The 21,019-nt window shown below is 37.0% G+C and overlaps 1 protein-coding gene across 2 annotated transcripts in view; it reads right to left on the reverse strand.

The window, feature by feature from the left end:
• The window catches only part of AP4E1 (adaptor related protein complex 4 subunit epsilon 1), an 89,662-nt gene that overhangs the window by 21,914 nt on the left and 46,729 nt on the right, over positions 1 to 21,019 (reverse strand). For both annotated transcript variants that reach the window (XM_074393604.1, XM_074393605.1), the window contains 2 exons: positions 20,416 to 20,718; positions 10,449 to 10,563 (listed from right to left, as the gene is read on the reverse strand). In XM_074393604.1, the coding sequence (XP_074249705.1) occupies positions 10,449 to 10,563; positions 20,416 to 20,718 (418 nt within the window). The remainder of the gene's footprint in view (positions 1 to 10,448; positions 10,564 to 20,415; positions 20,719 to 21,019) is intronic.

Raw genomic sequence — 21,019 nt, forward strand, 5'->3', positions numbered from 1 at the left:
TAACAAGTTATGTGTTTCCAAAACACAACAGTCGGGTGGTGATAAAGTAGATGTTCCCATTCCAAAAGGGAAAAATGGGCCAGAAGAAAGCCATAAGTAGTCTGAAATAAGTCAAAAATCCAACAGAGAAATCAACATTAGGTCTTACTAATACAAAATAATCTATTTTGACTCCACATTCCACCTTTTGGGGACACTGGAGCAGGCGCTGGACACTCAAGGCCTTAGGCAGCCCCACACCTATGACAGAGTCCTGTGACTTTGGGGCTCAGTCCACCCAGTAGCTCTCAAGGGATTGGAGTCTCCTGCCTGCAACTCTCCCAGGCTGGTGCTGCAAGCTAGTCGCATCAGTTCTGGGGTTTCAGGGGTGACCTCACTCCTGAGGATCCACTAGACACTGCCCTAGTAGGGACTCTCTGTGATGCTTCTGATCCTGTATTTCTGCTCAGCATTGCCCTAGTAAGGGCTTTCTGTGGTGGTTCCACGCCTGTGACAAGTCTCTGCCTAAGCCCCAGAAAGTCCATGACACCCTTTGAAATATAGGTGGAGGACACCATGACCCCATTGCTCTTGCACACTGTGTAACTACAGAATTATCATCACATATGCCACCAAGGTTTATGCCTTGAATCTTCTGGAGTAGCAGGTCAAGCCACACCTGGAACCACAGGAATGGCTGAAGCAACCACGGAATGCTGCACCAGAATTCGAGGAGCAGAGACTGGAGGTGGCTCTGGGTAGCAAGCCCATGAAGGACACCCTAGTCCCATCCCCCAAAAGCATTCTGCACTCCCAGAGCTCTGAGTCTGTGAAGAGAGGGGCAGCCTCTGAGATCTCTGAAATGACTTTAGTGTTACTCTCCCAATGTCCTGATGATCTTTTCTATCTGTACTAATCACTTTAGCAGACAGTCACTTGACCAGATCCTTGGCCTGGTCTCCCAAACTATTTTCTCATTCTCTACATGGCCAGGCTGAAAATTTTCCAACTTTCTATTATGCTTCTGTTTAATTATAAATTCTATCTTTTTTTTTTTTTTTTTTTTTTCAAGATGGAGTCTCGTACTGTTGCCCCTGGCTGGAATACAGTGGTGTAATCTCGGTCACAGCAACCCCTGCCTCCCAGATTCAAGCAATTCTCCTGCCTCAGCCTCCCTAGTATCTGGGACTACAGGCGCACATCACCACACCCAGCTAGTTTTTTGTATTTTTAGTAGAGACAGGGTTTCACTATGTTGGCCAGGCTGGTCTTGAACTCCTGATCTTGTAATCCACCCACCTCAGCCTCCAAAAGTGCTGGGATTACAGGTGTGAGCCATAGCACTCGGTCTATAAATTCCATCTTTAAGTCATTTATTTCCTTTCATGTCTTACTGCATGCAGTTAAAAGTAAGTCACACAGCTCCTTCAATATTTTGCATAGAAATTTCTTCCACCAGATTTCTAGTTCATCACTCTTAAATTCTGTCTTCCATAAAGCCCTTGAGCATGAAGAGACATAATTCAGCCAAGATTTTTGCCACTTTATAAGAAAGGTAGCCTTACTGTAGTTTCCAATAAGATTTATTCCTCTTTCCCATCTGGGATCCCATATACTTAATGAACTTAGAGATTATTAAGTATACTTAATTAACTTTGAGATTATTAAAAGACAGTGAAGCCCGTATGTCTAACAACATTCTGATCATGAACACTTAATAATCTCTAACTTTCAGATTTTCCCTACAGCTCTCCTCTTCTCAGCCCTCACCAGAACTACCCTTAATATTATGTTTATGGCAATCTAAGATTTCCTAGCCTGCTCCTTTAAATTCTTCTGCTCTACCCATTACCCAGCTTCAAAGCCATTTCCACATTTTCAGATATTTGTAATAGCAACAGACTCATTTCTCAGGACCAATTTTCTGTCATAGTCCATTTTATGTTGCTGTAACAGAATATCACAGAATGATTAATTTATGATGAAAAAAAGGTATAGCCAGGAGGTAATTCCAGCACTTTGGGAGGCCAAGGCAAGTGGATCATTTGAGGTCAGGAGTGTAAGACTAGCCCAGCCAACACGGTGAAACCCCACCTCTACTAAAAATACAAAAATTAGCCAGGCGTGGTGATGGATGTCTGTAATCCCAGCTACTCAGGAGGCTGAGGCAGAAAAATCGCTTGAACCTAGAAGGTAGAGGTTGCAGCGAGTCGAGATCATGCCTCTGCACTCCAGCCCGGGTGACAGAGCAAGACTCTGTCTCAAACAAAAAAAAGAAAAATTTATTTGGCTCATGGTTCTGGAGGTCAGACTATTTAAGAGTATGGCATCAGCATTTGGCAAGGGCCTTCATGCTGCATCATGAAGAAAGCAGAAGGGCAAGAGAATGTGAGTGCAAGAAGGCCAAATTCATTTTTATAACAATCCACTCTCCTGAAAATGATATTAATCAATTCATGAAGGCTGAGTCGTCATAGCCTGATCACCTCTTTACAATCCAACCTCTGAATAGCATCCCAATGACGATTACATTTAAATAGGGTTTTGAAAAACACATTCAAACCATAGCACTTACAATCCAACAGTGGTATCTTTTTAATAGCATCTGTGACAGTGAGTCATCCAGCCACTGCATTAACACTTCCAGTAGCAGTGACTACCTCAAGAAATGTTTTCTATGCACATTAAAGATAAAGAGTTTAAACCAAGAGCAGAAAGGAGCTCAAATTAGAAGGACAAAGTTTGAAAGCAGAGAGAATAAAACAAACATGGAAAGGAAGAGTATTTGGAGAGCAAGCAGAAAAAAAAAAATCAATTCCAAGTCAAAAGAATTAAGACTATCATCTAAGGAAGGGCTGGAAAGGCTCAAGGTTGAGAATAAAGTTCAAATCACATTATTTTCATTCTTCAGTGAAAACTCCCCAAGACCCATACAGCGATGAATGCCTAAAAGAACTAAAGATGCTTAGGAGTTAACTACATGTGCAAGAGCTCTATGCACATGTGTGGAGCAGAAGGGGAAAAAATGGTATGTAGAAAGAGCCAAGAGAAGGAAGAAGACAGCTGACTTGCAACTTAGTGAATATGTAGAACTTAGCCAGATGAAAAATGAGGGCAATTCACCAGAAGAGAAAACATGAGCTGGAGGCAGAGTCCTTGGAGTTGGGAGCCACTGAAGTATTCTAAGTAAGACATAATAAAGTATAAACTATCCTGGGCATAAGTGAATAATTCAACATTTAACCTATTTGTATCCCTTATTATTAATACTTTAGAGGCCTCAGTTAACGTACACTCATTTATCATACTTCATACTGAAATTCTTTTATACTTTATGACTTGGCTATATTTCTCTAATCATCCTCAGCTGTTACTAATTTTTTAAATTAGTTAAGTAATTAACTTTAGTTATCTGATTATTGTTATTTTATTTTTTAAGAGACTAACAACCTCAGGTTTACATGGCTTTCCAAAAGCCATAGTTAGTAAATACTGTTTCCCCTTATTATTTCTGGTTATCTAGTGATTAACATTTTAATAGAATAATCCACACTGATTCTGAAATGCTTTCTTTGATGGGAAATTTTAAGAAAGTTTCTTTCCCATCATCTCACCTATTTTTGCTAATTCTTAATATCTCATGGTATTTTTCTGAAGTTTATTCATTTTTCTGACTAAGAGATAAAAATATCACTTATTAAAGTAACATTTAACTACTAGTACTCTCTACAAATATTTATAGAAATCTGAAATAAGATTAGTACCAGAACAGGCTGGGTGTGGTGGCTTGAGCCTGTAATCCCAGAATTTTGGGAGGTAGAGAAGAGCAGATCACTTGAGGTGAGGAATTCGAGACCAGCCTGGGCAACAGGCGAAATGCCATCTCTACTAAAAATACAAAAATTAGTTGATGTGGTGGCATTCACCAGTTGTCCCAGCTGCTCAGGAAGCTATGGCATGAGAATCACTTGAAACCGAGAAGTGGAGGCTGCAAAGAGCCGAGATCGTGACACTGCACTCCAGCCTGGGCAACAGAGTGAGACTCCGTCTCAAAAAAAAAAAAAAAAAAAAAAAAGTTAGTACCAAAACAGATCATGGAAAGATTCCAGAATTAACTCTTTATGCATAAAATATCTATTTCCCCTACTCTTTATTTTCTGTCTTAGAGTCAACCCCAATTCTAAGATATATAATTTTATGATTTATCCCACAAGTATTTATTAACTACTTGCTATTTCCTGTCTCATAACCAATTTCCTTTTCTATACCAGTCCATTGAAATTTCAATTTTGCTTTAAAGGACTTTTGAAAAATAGATTTGGGAAGAGAGAGGAAGAACCTAGTTTGAAAACTTAATCCCATTTACAATGATGGCTCTATGGGGAAAAAAATGTACTTGGCAAAGGACTGTATAAGCTTGGAGAATTCCAGGGCTCTTATATTTGGGTCAGCAATTTAACTTATTTTAACAAAGAAAATAGGCAGTGCCAGGGGACAGTCTCCCTATTCTATCTCTCTTTCCCTATGTAACCCTTGACTTCAGTAATGGCAAGTGGTGGCCCTCAGATACTTGAACATAAGGAAATATGACAACTGAACCAGAACTCCCACTGTGGAAACTCAGATTTTCACTCTATGTCCTGAATGTCGTAAGGCCTTTATATGCAGCACAGCTGCAGGTTGGGCAATTATAATTCAAAAGTTTACTTTTTCCCTCAATATATTCTACTAATATATAAAAAGTTACTGAAAGGAAACTGATTATACTCTGAAAGACTATTTAATTTTTATAGTCCATTAGTTATCACTTTGATAAGTAACATATAAAAACCTTTAGAAGAAAGGAGTTGCATGGAATACATGTGCCTTCCAATCCATGAACACATGATGTGGGTTTCCATTTATTTGTGTCTTGTTTGATTTCTTTAATTAATGTTGAGTGGTTTTCATTAAACAGAACTTTCTCACCTGCTTAAGTTTATTATTAGGTATTTTGCTCCTTTTAGGGCTATCATAAATTAGGCTGTCTTCCTAATATCCTTGGCAAACAGTTTGCTTTTAGTACATAAAAATGCAACTGATTTTTGCATGTTGACTTTGCATCCTGCAACTTTCCAGAATTTGCGTATTACTTCTAAGAGTTTTTTGATGGAATCTAATTTAGTGTTTTCTATAAAGAAAACCGTATTATCTGCACACAGGAACAATTTTCCTTTCCAAAAATCTGAATACCTTTCTTCTTTCTCTTGCTTAATTGCTCTGGCTAGTATTTCCAGTACTGTGTTGACTACAAAATAGAAGAGTGGGCATCCTTGCTTTTCTCCTGATCTCAGAGAAAAAGCTTTTGATTTTTCATCATACTGTGTTATAATGTTAGCTGTGAGTGTATCATAGATGGTATTTATTATATTGAGATACTGCCTTCTATTCTTAGTTTCTATCAAGCTTTTTTTTTTAATCATGAAAGGGACTTCAATTTTGTCAAATACTTTTTCTACTTTTATTGAGAATCGTATGGTTTTTATCCTTTACTCTGTTAATGTGATGTCACATTAATTTATTTTCAGATGTTGAACCATCCTTGGATCCCAGGAATAAATTCCACTTGATCATGGTGTATGATCCTTTTATTAAGTTCAGTTCCCTAGTATTTTGCCTTTATTCATCAGGGATAATGGCCTCCAGTTTTCTTCTTTTTTGTGGTGGCTCTGTCTGGCTTTGGTATCAGGGTAATGCTGGTCTCATAAAATAAGTTTAGAAATGTTCTCTCCTTTTTAAATTTTTGGAAGAGGTTGACAAGAATTGACATTCTCTTTCTCTCACTCTCTTTTTTTTTTTTTTGTAGAGATGGTGTCAAGCTATGTTGCCCAGGCTGGTCTCAAACTCCTGGCTTCAAGTGATCCTTCTGCCATTGCCTCCTAAATTGCTGGGACCACAGGCATGAGCCACTAAGCCCTGCCCCAATATTAATTCATTAAGCGTTTGGTAGAATTCACCAATGAAGATCCACTAAAGACCATGAATACCCAAATTAATCTTGAGAATGAAGAACAAAACTGAAGGCATCACACATACTGATTTCAAAATATATTACAAACCTACAGTAATCAAAACAGCATACTACTGGCATAAAGACAGATATAGAGACAGAACAGAGGGTCCAGAAATAAACCCAAGCATTTATGGTCAACTGATTTTGAACAAGGACACCAAGAATACGCAACAGAGAAACAATAGTCTTCTCAACAAACAGCATTGGGAAAACCAAACTGAGTCTGGGCCACTGAGAAACTCTCAAATACCACTAGTGTAGATTACAGGTAAAGAAACTACATGGTCAGGCATGGCAGCTCATGCCGATAATCCCAGTACTTTGGGAGGCCTAGGTGGGCACATCACCTGAGGTCAGGAGTTTGAGACCAGACTGACCAATATGGTGAAACCCTGTCTCTACTGAAAATACAAAAATTACCCAGGCGTGGTGGCATGTATCTGTCATCCCAGCTACTCAGGAAGCTGAGATGAAGAACTGCTTGCAGTGAGCCAAGATTGTGCCACTGCACTCCAGCCTGGCAACAGAGCAAGACAAGAAAGAAAGAAAGAAAAACAAAAAGAAAAGAAAGAAAGGAAACAAACAAACTAACTACATGAAGACTACACTATATGTCTACCTAGAACCAAGGCCAATGTACCCTACTGAACTTATACTCCAAGACCCATTTATATAAATAATTCTTTCCCTTCAAACTCCACTACATAAACTTGAAAGAGTCAACTTTTCCACTGGATTTATACAAATCAACATAGGGACAAATCAACCACAAAAAAAGAAACAAGCTACCACCAAAGCAAAAAAATAAATTTCTAGTGACAGACCCACAGTCATAAGGAAATATATGAAATTGCAGAAAAAAGGATTCAAAATAACAGTCTTAAGGAAACTCAGTGAGATATAAAAGAATACAGACAGACAATTCAAAGAAATCAGGAAAACAATACATTATTTGAACAAGAAATCCAACAAAGAGATATAAAAAAGAACCAAACAGAAATCCTAGAGCTGAAGAATTCAATAAATGAAACATAATATATAAGCAACAGCTTCAACAACACATTAGAATGCAGAAGAAATAATTTCTGAAATTGAAGACAGGTCTTTTGAAATAACAGGACAAAAAAGAAAGAAAAAAGAATTTTTTAAAAATGAAGAAAGCCTACAGGATTTATGGGACACCACTAATCAAGTAAATATTTGTATGGGCACTCCAGAAGAAGAAGAAAAGGGAAATGGTGAAGAAAACAATTAATGAAATGATAGCAAGAAACTTTCCAAGTCTTGGAAGAAAGAACATCCTAGTCCAGGAAGCTGAGAGAACCTCAATAGATTCAACCCCAAGCAGGTCCTTTTCAAGGCATATTTTAGTCAAATTGTCAAAAGTCAAAGACAAAGAATTTTGAAAGCAGCAACAGAAAAGCATCAAGTCACATATAAGGGAATCACTATTAGACTAACAACTGATTTCTCGCCAGAAATCTTACAGGCCAGGAGTAAAGGGGATGATATATTCAAAGTACTAAAAAAGAAAAAGAAAAAATAGTCAGCATGAATATCATACCCAGCAAAGCTATCCTTCAGAAATAAAGGGGAAATAAGATATTTCACAGACAAGCAAAATCAGGGAATTCATTACCATTAGACCACCCTTTCATGAAATGCTCAAGGGAGTCTGGAAGTGAAAAGACAATAACTACCATTATGAAAACATTCAAAACTATAAAACTTACTGGTAGAGCTGATACACAAATGAGAAAAAGAAAGAAATCAAACTTTATCACTAAAGAAAACCACCCAACTGCAAAAATAAACAAAGAGAGGAAGTAACAAAGCATATGTAAAACACCCAGAAAACAATCAATAAAATGAGAGCAGCAAATCCTGGCCCATCAATAATAACCTTGAATGCAAATGGATCAAATTCTACCACTTAAAAGACAGAGAATGACTGCCTGGATTTTAAGAAAACAAGACTCAACAATATACTGCCTACAAGAAACTTACCTCACCTGTAAAGACACACACAGACTGAAAGTGAGGGGATGGAAAAAGATACTCCAGACAAACAGAAACCAAAAGTGAGCAGAAGTCACTATACTAATAACAAACAAAACAGACTTTAAGTTAAAAGCTGTAGAAGGACACAAATAAAAACACTGTATAATAAAGGGATCATAGCACTGAAATGTCCTTAAAAAAAAAGAAAAAATAAAGAAAGGGATTAATTCATAAAAAGAACGTAGCAATTATAAATATATATGTACCCAACACCAGAGCATCCAAATATATGAAGCAAATATTAGACCTAAAGGGAGAGAGAAACCCTGATTTGGTTATAGTTGGGGGCTTCAAAACACTGCACTCTCAGCATTGAACAAATTATCTATCACTTCAATGTTTATTGCAGAGCACTATTCAAAGTAGCAAGATATGGAATCAACATAACATGGCATCAGCCTAGGTGTCCAACAACAGATGAATGGATAAAGAAAATGATGTAGTATATATACACAGTGAAATACTATTCAGCCATAAAAACATATGAAATCCTGTCATTCATGGCAACATGGATGAAACTAAAGGACATTATATTAAGTGAGGAACAGAAAACACCACATATTCTCTCTTATATGTGGAAACTAAAGAAAACTGATCTCATAAAAGTAAAAATTAAGATAGAGGACATTAGGGGCTGGGAAGGGTAGGGGGAACGGAAGACTACAGAAAGATTTGTTAAAGGATAAAAAATTGGCCGGGCGCGGTGGCTCAAGCCTGTAATCCCAGCACTTTGGGAGGCCGAGGCGGGTGGATCACGAGGTCAAGAGATCGAGACCATCCTGGTCAACATGGTGAAACCCCGTCTCTACTAAAAATACAAAAAAAATTAGCTGGGCATGGTGGCACGTGCCTGTAATCCCAGCTACTCAGGAGGCTGAGGCAGGAGAATTGCCTGAACCCAGGAGGTGGAGGTTGCGGTGAGCCGAGATCGCGCCATTGCACTCCAGCCTGGGTAACAAGAGCGAAACTCCGTCTCAAAAAAAAAAAAAAATTATAGCTACAGAGAAGAAATAAATTCTAGCGTTCTACACCAGAATTAATATAGTTAACAAAAAGCATTAGTCTCAAAAACTAGAAGGATATTGAACATTCCTAACACAAAGAAATGATAAATGTTTGAGATGATGGATATGCTAATTACTCTGATCTGAACACTATACATGGATCAAAACATCATTATATTCCCCATGAATATAATTATTTGTCAGTTAAGAAAATAAAATTTAAAAATAAATAAATAAATAAATACAAGACTGCTCAGAATAAAAATGAAGCTCACTAGTCCATAATAATCAGGGTTGTTTCTGAAACTTTCCACAGATATGCTACACTAATATGTGTCAGCCTACCAACACAATGAACAACATGATACTCCCACCTTCAAGTTCTTCCAAGTAGCCATAAAAAAGAATGAGCTCATATCTTTTGAAGGGACATGGATGGAGCTGGAGGCCATCCTTAGCAAACTAATGCAGGAACAGAAAACCAAACACCGCATGTTCTCACTTGGAAGTGGGAGCTAAATGATGAGAACACATGGACACAGAGGGAAACATCACATGCTGGGGCCTTTCAGAAGGTGGAGGATGAGTATCAGGAAACCTAATGGATACTAAGCTTAACACCTGGGTGATGAAATAAGCTGTACAACAAACCCGCATGACACAATTCTACCTATGTAAAAACCTGCCCTCGTACCCGATCTTAAAAGTTTAAATTTAAAAAAAAGAAAAAAGTTTCCCATAAAGATGATTATTATGTTAATAAATATATCACCCCCTCCACGCACAAAAAAACAGTTCTTCAAAATTCATAGCCAGGCACAGTGGCTCACGCCTGTAATCCCAGCACTTTGAGAGGCCAAACCAGGCGGATCTCTTGAGGCCAGAAGTTTGAAAACAGACTGGCCAACAGGGTGAAACTCCATCTCTATTAAAAATACAAAAACTGGCTGGGTGTGGTGGCACCCGCCTGTAATTCCAGCCACTTGGGAGGCTGAGACACAAGAATTGCTTGAGCCTGAAAGGCCAAGGTTGCAGTGAGCCCAGATCGCGTCACGACACTGCAGCCTGGGTGACAGAGCAAGACTCTTGTCTCAAAAACAAAAATATTCCAGTATGACTACAGTATCTCAAGTATTTGTATATAGAGAGCCTATGTCTTTAGGAGTATCTCTAGGCTAACTTTATTTTTTCCTCTGGGTATCTGAAAACCTAGTCAGGGCAAACAAATCACAAGTAAATCATTAAAGAGGAATAATAGAAAGTATATATCTTTATTTATTTACTTACATGATTATAATATCAAAAAATTACCTCCCTACACTCTAGCTTATCATAAATCCATGAAAAATTACCTTTTTCCTGAGAAAGGTTTTCCTCCTGGCGCTGGTGGTGAGGTTTGTAAGGCGCTGCACCCTGACTGAGTTCTTCAGCCACAAAACCATCCAGAAAAGATAAAGAAGCATCTACCTAAAATAAAATTAAGCAAAAATTAGGAATTAAATAAATGTATCCTAAGTAGATTATACAGTCACATAAATAATTTTAGCCCATATATATTTTTTAAAATTCTAAATGAGAAACAAAAACTACAATTCTAAAAATGCTACCACAGCCAGGCGCAGTGACTCATGACTGTAATCCAAGCACTGCGGGAAGCCGAGATGGGCACATCATTTGAGGCCAGAAGTTTAAGAGCAGCCTAACCAACAAGGTGAAACCCCATCTCCACTAAAAATTTAAAAAATTAAAAATTAGCCAGGTGTGGTGTCATGTGTCTATAGTCCCAGCATAGCCACCACCTGGGAGGCTGCAGCAGAACTGGTTCAACCAGGAGGCAGAGGTTGTAGTGAGCCAAGATTGCGCCACTGCACTCCAGCCTGAGTGACAGAACAAGACCCTGTCTCAAAAAATGAATGAATAAATAAATAAATAAATAAATAAATAAATGAACATGTTACCCAACTCTCTACCTTTCTGAAACATCTATAATCAGATCACTTGGCTAAGAATCTAACAACATAAATCATTTGCACTTACTATTAAGTGCAGAATATATTTTTGAGCACCAAATACGTTATGGCATCCTATTAGGTTCTATAATTGAGATGAAGACACAGTTTCTACCCTCGGCAGAACTGTAATTCACCAGAAGAAACAGATATATATACTGTTAAGTTATGGTGACTGTATTGTTTTCTGCTACAGGGGGCTAAAATCAAGGCTTTGGCAGGGCTGGATCCTTCTAGATGTACCAAGGGAATCCATTCCTTGTTTCTTCCAGCTTTTAGAGACTGCCAGCATTCCCTGACTTGTGGCCCATATCATTCCAATCTCTGCCTCTGTTCTTATTTTGCCTTCTCCTCTCTAATCTCGCTTCACTTTTATAAGGATCCTTGGGATTATATCATGCCTAGCTACATAATCTAGGATAACTGCCCTATCACAAAATATTTAACTTCATCTACAAAGTTCCCTTTAATGTTTAAGATAACAAGCAAAAATTCCAGAGATTAAGACATGGACATCTTCGTGAGGGCCATTATTCAGCCTCCCACGGTGCCTTTGATTTAACTATCCTACTAAAACTGAAAATGCTTTTTCACAAATCTATGGAAAATTACTTAATTTCGGCAGAAAAAGAATTAAGAGAATATTTTTTAATGAATAAATAAGAGATGAAGAAAGAATGAGAGGGAAAGGAGAAAAGAAGATGAACAAAAATGATAAACAAGTGGATAGAGCAGTGATGACCTCAGAAACCAAAGACTTGCCTCTACTGATTTAGCCAAGTATATACAATTAGCTCAGATAATTCAGAATAGCAAATAATTCTCAAACATAAAAACAGCACCTCACCCTCTGAATTTGGAAAGATTTGTTTGAGTAAGATTCTTAGGCTGGGTGCGGTAGCTGATGCCTCTAATTCCAGCACTCTGGGAGGCTGAGGAGGGCGGATCACCTGAGGTCAAGAGTTCGAGACCAGCCTGGCCAACAATGATAAACCCCATCTCTACTAAAATACAAAAATTAGCCAGGTGTGGTGGTGGACACCTATAATCCCAGCTACTTGGAAGGCTGAGACAGAGGAATCACTTGAACCTGGGAGAGGCGGAAGTTGCAGTGAGCTGAGATTGTGCCATTATACTCCAGCCTGGGTGACAACAGTTGAAACTCCATTTCAAAAAAAAAAAAAAAAAGATTCTTGAGATGAGGCTATGTCAAAATCATTATCTTTTATTGGAGGAAAAGGGAAGTGTAGTTACTCCCTATGTAATACTATGTGTGGCATGTTCACTCATCATTTCAATAAACATCTCTGGAATGCTTACTAAATACTAAAGCAAGGCCGCTGCCCTTGAAGAACTACTAAAAGATCTAATGAAGAAATGTTAAAAATGAATATAAGCCATGAAAATCTGAGTCAAAGTTAGTAGAAATATTACCCTTTTTTTTCTCTTTCTCAACTAATTTGAATAATTCTAAGTGCCTCTGAAAGTCTTCTAATTTACACCTGAGGGAGACCATGTTATGAAATAAAGAGAGTGAGTATTAAGTGAGAATTTTAGGTTAAAAGGGGTGGTGGCAGAAACTAGGTGGGAACTAAAAGGTGGGTGATCGGCCTCCAAAATAGTAAAGATTTTTACAAGTAAATGGACAAAATAAAAGGGAAAACCACTTTTTTAGATTCTCAAATAGAGGAGGAATAAAATGACACAGAATTTCAAAGGAGATTAAAAACAAAAGAAGATAGACAAACATGTGGAGTATCCTGAAAAGTGGCATGCCCAGGGAGAGCATAAAAGCTCTGAGAACCCTCCTCCATAACTTGCCCTATGCATCTCCTTCCTCTATGTCCTTTGCAATATAGTTTATAATAAACCAGTAAGCTAACACAAATCAAGGAGAAAGTATGGAATAATGCTAATAGGATACTGCCCAATTCATGAATCACTACTAAAAATCAATTTGTGGCCTGGCACGGTAGCTCACACTTGTAATCCCAGCACTGTGGGAGACTGAGCAGGGCAGATCACAAGGTCAAGAGATCGAGACCATCCTGGCCAACATGGTGAAACCCCGTCTCTACTAAAAAAATACAAAAATTAGCTGGGCATGGTGGTGTGTGCCTATAGTCCCAGCTACTCAGGAGGCTGAGGCAGGAGAATTGCTTGAACCCGGGAGGCAGAGGTTGCAGTGAGCCGAGATCGCACCACTGCACTCCAGCCTGGCACCTGGCAACAGAGCAAGACTCTGTCTCAAATAAAAGAGTAAGAAAATCCATTTGTGTGCACACCAGTGTTGCTACCACCAGCATCTGCACATGCCACCTCTGGAGGCCCAAGGACTGGCATACCCAAGCCTGCCAATGCCAGGACCCATACAAACTGCCCAGGGATCTGACAACCAGTATGCCCAGCTAACTACTGCTACCAGCAGTGCACAAAAATCAACCTCCCTAACGTTCTATCCTCAGCAAAGCCTTTCTACAGCCTCCACTAACAAACACACCCTAAGCCACTGTATAAGTCCGTTTTTGCATTGGTATAAGAAACACTTGAGACTGGGTAATTTACAAAGAAAATAGGTTTAATTAGCCCACAGATTTGCAGGCTATACAGGAAGCATGATGATGGCATCTGTTCAGTTTCTGGTAAGGCCTCAGGAAGCTTTTACTTATGGAGAAAGGTAAAGCAGAAGCAAGCACATCACATGGTGGAAGCAAGAGCAAGAAAGAGAGAGAGAGTCCGGTGTGTCAGGGGGTGGGGGAAAGGTGGTACACTTTACAACAAGCAGATCTCTCAAGAACTCACTCTCTATCACAAGGACAGCATCAAGCCATGAGGTATCTGTCCTTATGACCCAGACAACTTCTACTAGGCCCTACCTCCAATAATGGGGATAACAATTCAATGTGAGATTTGGGCAGGACATCCAAACAACATCACCACTGAGGAACTCACAGACATCACTGATTTTGATTATAGCTGAAGAAATCATTTGGAAACTATACTACTGTATCCATCCAGAATCAAAACCCAAGCACCTTATTAACTAACACCATAGATACATCTACAGGGAGAGGGCTTTCCCTACTAAAAGGAATCCATAAACTTAGAACCAACTGCTATTACACCAGATACACATATTTCAATGTGAGGAAACAAGAAAAATAAAAAAATAAAAAAGAAGAAACATGACACCTCCAAAGGCATAATAACTCTCCAGTGACAGATCCAAAAAAAAGAAAATCTATAAAATGCCTGTTAAAAAAAACCCTCAAAATAATGATCTTAAGGAAACTCAAAAGATACAAGAGAACACAAATAAAACAAAAATAAATCAAGAAAATAATTCATGATCCGAATGAGAAATTCAAGAGAGAGGTGGCTATCATAAATAAGATACAAACAGAACTTCTAGAACTGAAGAATTCAATGAATGAAATTAAAAAAATATAACCAAGAGCTTCGACAATAGACTAGATTGAGAAGGGAGGATTTCCAAATTTGAGAACATGTCTTTGAAAGAAACCAGACAAAAATAAATAAAACAGAATAAAGAAAGCATACATGACATATGAGACACCATGAAGCAAACAAATATTTGAATTTGGGGAGTTTAAGGACAAAATGGGCAAAGGCACAGAAAACCTAATTGAAAATAATAGCTAAAAACCTCTCAAGTCTTGCAAGAGATACAGACAACAATATAGAGGAAGCTCAAAGCCCCTCGAAGAGATTTAACCTGGCCACGGTGGCTCACGCCTATAAACCCAGCACTTTGGGAGGCTGAGGTGGGGGGATCACCTGAGGTCAGGAGTTTGAGACCAGCCTGATCAACATAGAGAAACCCTATCTCTACTAAAAATAAAAAATTAGCTGGGTGTGGTGGTGCATGCCTGTAATCCCAGCTACTTGGAAGGCTGAGCCAGGAGAATCGCTTGAACCCAAGAGGCAGAGGTTGTAGTGAGCTGAGATCGCACCATTGCACTCCAACCTGGGCAACAAGAGCGAAACCATCTCCAAAAAAAGAGAGAGATTCAACCTAAAAAGGTCTTCACCAAAGTACATTACACTCAGACCGTCAAAAGCCAAATTACAAAGAGAGAATTCTAAAAACAACAAGAGAAAAGTATCAAGTCACACATTAAAGAGTATCCCTATCAGACTAATAGAGGATTTCTTAGCAGAAACCTTATTTTATAGGCAAGGAGAAAAATGGGATGATATACTCAAAGTGATAGGGGAAAAAAAAACTGCAAGGTAAGTAAGTATCCTATACACAGCATAAAGGAGAAATAAAGTATTCCTCAGACAGGTAAAAACTAAGGGAATTCATCCCCACTAGACCAACCCTACAAGAAATGTCTGAGGGAATCTTACGTCTGGGAGTGAAAAGGTTATCTACCAACATAAAAACACATGAAAGTATAAAATCCACTGGTAAAGTAGATATACAAATGAGAAAGAGAAAGGAATCAAATATTATCATCACAAAAAAAAATCCATACAGGTAAACAATTTAAAAAGGAAGAAAGAGGAGCGGGTGGAGGAGGAAAAAATTTATAAAACAATCAACAAATGACAGGAGTAAATCCTCACCTATCCATAACAACCTTTAATGAAAACAGTTTAAATTACCCAATTAAAATATATAGGCTGGCTGAACAGATAACAAAACGAGATCCACCTATATGCTGCCTTTAAGAAACTCACTCACCATAAAAACACACATAGACTCAAAGTGTAGGGATAAATAAGAAAAACCATGCAAACAGAAACCAAAAGCATGCAAGAGCAGCTAATGTTACATCAGACAAAATAGACTTGGAAAAAAAAAAACATAAGGGTGACTAGAAATGTCATTATATAATGATGAAGGATCAATTCATCAAAAGCATACAACATTTGTAAATACATATGCACCCAACACTGAAGCAAATATATATAAAATATATATTATTAAACACCCAGCTACATAAAGCAAATATTACTAAAGCTCAAGAGAGAGGCAGAACCCCATACAATCATCGTTGGAAACATCACTTTCCGAATAAGACAGATCGTCGTCTAGACAAAAAATCAACAAAGAAGCATCAAACTTAATTTGCATTCTAGACCAAATGGACCTAACATATTTACAGAACATTTTATTCAATAGCTACAGAATACACATTCTTCTCATCAACACATGGAACATTCTCCAGGACAGACCATATGTTAGGCCACAAAAAGTATCAACAAATTTGAAAAAATTAAAATCATAGCAAGTATCTTCTTAACCTGCACATAGTAAAACTAGAAATCAATAATAAGAGGTACTTTGGAAACTAAACAAATATCTGAAAATTAAACAACATATTCCTGAGTGACCATCAGGTCAGTGAAGAAATCAAGAAGGAAATTTAAAAATTTCTTGACTCTAATAAAAAAGGAACCTCAAACACAGCATACCCAAACCTATGTAATACAGCAGAAACAGTGCTAAGAGGGAATTTTATAGCAATAAATACCTACATTAAAAAGTAAAAAGATTTCAAACAAATAACCTTACGATGCCCCTTAAGGGACTAAAAGGATGAACAAACCAAATTCAACATTAGTAAAAGGAAATAAATAATAAAGGTCAGACCAACCAGAAATAAACAAAATGGAGACTTAAAATAAGATACAAAAAAAAAAAAAAAAAAAAAACAATAAAACAAAAAGTTGGTTATCTTGAACAATAAACAAAATTAATAAATTGCTAACTATACTAATAAAGAAAAAAAGAGAAAAGATTCAAATAAGTAAAACCAGAAAAAAAAAAAAAGGAGACATTGCAATGGCTACCACAGAAACACAAATGATTATTAGAGACTATTACAAATAACTGTATACTAACAAACTGGAAAACCTGATGGAAATGAATAAATTCCTGGACACATCTATCAAGATTCCACAAGGAAGAAATAGAAAACCTGAATGAGCCGGGCACGGTAGCTCAAGCCTGTAATCCCAGCACTTTGGGAGGCCGAGGCAGGTGGATCACGAGGTCAAGAGATCGAGACCATCCCGGTCAACATAGTGAAACCCCGTCTCTACTAAAAATACAAAAAATTAGCTGGGCATGGTGGCACGTGCCTGTAATCCCAGCTACTCAGGAGGCTGAGGCAGGAGAATTGCCTGAACCCGGGAGGCGGAGGTTGCGGTGAGCCGAGATCGTGCCATTGCACTCCAGCCTGGGTAACAAGAGCGAAACTCTGTCTCAAAAAAAAAAAAAAAAAAAAGGAAAGAAAACCTGAATGAATAACAATATTGAATCAGTAAGTCTCCTAACAGAAAAAAGCTTACCAGATGGCTTTACTGCTGAATTTTAGCAAATATAAAGAAGAACTAACCAACTTTACTTAAACTAGTCCAAAAAAATTGAAGAGGAGGACACTCTTCCTAACTCATTCTATGTGGCCACCAGCATTACCCTGATATCAAAACTAGACAGGGACAAAACAACAACAAACTACAAGCCGATATCCCAGTTGAACAAAGATACAAAAATTCTCAACAGAATACTAGAAAACTGAATCCAAAAACATATAAAAAAAAATACACTATGATCAAGTAGAATTTACTAGAAAACTAAATCCAATAACACATCAAAAAGATAATACGCTATGATCAAGTAGCATTTTCCCAGAAATGCAAGGATAGTTCAACATACACAAATCAATAAATGTGACACTTCACATCAACAGAATGAAAGACAAAAATTATGTGATCATCTCAATAGATATAGAGAAATCATTTGGTAGAATTCAACATCCCATCATGATAAAAACTCAAAAGAAATTAAGCATAGAAAAAACATAACTCAACATCATAATATATAATAACTCAACATCATATATAACAAACCCAAAGCCAATAACACAATGAATAAGGAAAACCTGAAAGCACTTCCTGTAAGAATTGGAAGAGGGCAAGGATGTCCACTTTCATCACTTCTATTCAACAACGTCCTGGCCAGAGCAATAGGGCAAAAGAAAGAAATGCATCTAAATTGGAAAAGAGAAAGTCGAATTGTACCTTTTTGCAGATGACATGATCTTATATATAGAAAAACCTAAAGACTTCAAAAAAAAGTTCCTAGAACTAATAAAAGAATTTAGTAAAGATTCAGGATACAAAATCAACATACAAAAATCAGTAGCATTTCTATACACCAATAACAAAATAGCAAAAAAAAAAAAAAAAAAAAACCACACACACAAAAAACTTGGAATAAATTTAACCAAGGAGGTAGAAGACCTCCACAAGGAAAACCACAAAACATAAAACAAAATGAAGAGGATACAGACAAATGGAAATATATTCCATGCTCATGGATCACAAGAATATTGTTAAAATGATCACACTACTCAAGGCAATCTACAGAGTTAATGCACTATCAAAATACCAATGACAATCTTCACAGAAATAGAAAAAACTACCCTAAAATTTGTAGAGAACCACATGAGACTCTGAATAGCCAATGCAATACTAAGCAAAAAGAATAAAGCTGGAGGCATCACACTACCTAATTCCAAAATATACTAAAGCTGTAGTAACCAAAATAGCATGGTATAAAACAGACATACAAACCAATAGAACAGCAGAGAGATCCAGAAAAAAATCCTTGTATTTATGACTGATTGATTTTTGGTAGAGGTGCCAAGAATATATATTGGGGAAATGATATCCTCTTCAATAAATAGTGTTGAAAAGCCTTGGTACCAACATGCAGAATAATGAAACGAGATCCCTGTCACCATATAAAAAAATCAACTCACAATCAATTAAATAATTTAATGTAAGATCAAAAACTATACAACACTAGAAGCAAACTTAGAGAAAATGCTTCAGGACATGGGTCAAGGCAAAGATTTATGTCTAAGACTTCAGAAGTACAGGCAAAAAAGGCAAAAATGACAAATGGGACTGTATTAAGGTAAAAAACGTATGCATAACGATACACTCAACAGAGTGAAGAAACGATCTATAGAAAGGGAAAAAATATTTATGAACAAGGGACTAATATCCAGAATATGTAAGGAATTCAACTCAACAGCAGAAAAACAAATAGTCCCATTTAAAGGTGAGCAAAGATCATTAACAGACATTTCTTAAAAGAAGACATACAAATGGCTAACAAGTAAACAAAAAAATGCTCAACATCACTAATCATCAGGGAGATGCAAATCAAAACCACTGTGAGGTATTATCTCATTTCAGTTACAATGGCTATTATCAAGTAGATAAAAAATAATAAATATTGCCAAGGATACAGAAAAAAAGGAAGCTCATGCACTGATAGTAGGAATGTAAATTAAGAGAGCCATTATAGAAAACAGCATGGAGATTTAAAAAAATAAAATAAAAATTGAACTACCATACAATCCCACCATTGGGTATTTATCCAATGGAAATGAAATAATTATTTCAAAGGTATACCTGCACCCCCATGTTCACTGCAGCACTATTCACGACAGCCAAAATATGGAATCAACCTAAGTGTCCACCAGTGGACACATGGATAAAGAAAATGTGGTGTATATATACACAATGGAATATTATTCAGCCAAATAATATTCTAGCAACATGGATGGTACTTACTTCACTATGAACAAGCATGGCACAAAAAGTCAAATATCACATGTTCTTATCCATACGTGGAAGTTAAAAATGTGTATCTCATGGAGGTAGAGAACAGAATGGTTAAAGAAGCTGGGAAGGATGAGGGGAACGGAAGAATGGTTGGTTAATGGTTAGTAACATATCTAGATGAGAGGATTAAGTTCTAGTATATGATAGCACAGTAGGGTGACTATAATAATAATTGTATATTATTTGTATATTTCAGAATAACTAAAGAAAAGATTTGAAATGTTCCCAAGACAAAGAAATAATAAATGTTTGAGGTGATGGATATCCTAAATACTCTCATTTATGTATTACACATTCTATGCATGTATCAAAGTATCATTTGTACTCCAGATATGTATGTCTTTTAAAGTCAACAAATAAAAGAAATTCTTGAATTATTCTATATTAAAAGAGACTGTTACAGGATATAAATATCTTCACTGTAGTTCTCCAGAGGAGACATTTTTCTTCCTATTTAGAATCAGTACTGAATGGAAGCTCTCAAATTCTGTCATACTAATGTGAGAAAAAAACTCCAAAGTTCACCTTAAATGCTACAGAAACCATATTTTGATATATTCCTGATACATCAAAAATGCAAAATTACTCTGTTTAATGATGACACAATTTTTAAAGAGAGAGAACACCAATGTCTTACCACCAAGTCTTCACAACTCCTGTCAACTGGAAGCAAGCTCTTCATAAATTCCACATTCTCATGCAAATGTTTTAATTCAAATGCATGTTGTCTCATACAAGTATCCAAAGATATGGTAAATTCCTGGATTAATCTCTCAACTGTATTAGAAGAGTGTGCCTGAGGTGTCAATTTGGTCACAGCAGCAATTAACCAGGCTTTTGTTTCTGAAGACACATAGTCATTTATAAGTAACTTGTAGAGCTTAGCTATAACTTCCTCTGGCGTTTCCTTATCTAAGAGATAGGAATATTCCCCTAATACCTGTAAATAAAACAAAGAGATATTTATATAAAAATGTCAAGTTATATGGTAAACTATACTCAAATCTAAACAAAGTGCCTACTGCTAGAGTGAATTTAAAGTAGATTAAACATCCTCTCATGGTGAAAAAATTATTAATAAAGATACAACTGCACATTTTAGATTCAAAATCATACCAAGAATTCAAAATGGCTTTCCACATCGTCATTAACAATATATAAAGCAGCATAATTTTACAAGTTTCTGAACTTCTAGAGTTGGTTGTTGGTTTTTATAAGCACTATCATATTCTATTATTTTA

The sequence above is a fragment of the Saimiri boliviensis genome, chromosome 2 (assembly GCF_048565385.1).
Source record: "Saimiri boliviensis isolate mSaiBol1 chromosome 2, mSaiBol1.pri, whole genome shotgun sequence".
NCBI lineage: Eukaryota > Metazoa > Chordata > Mammalia > Primates > Cebidae > Saimiri > Saimiri boliviensis.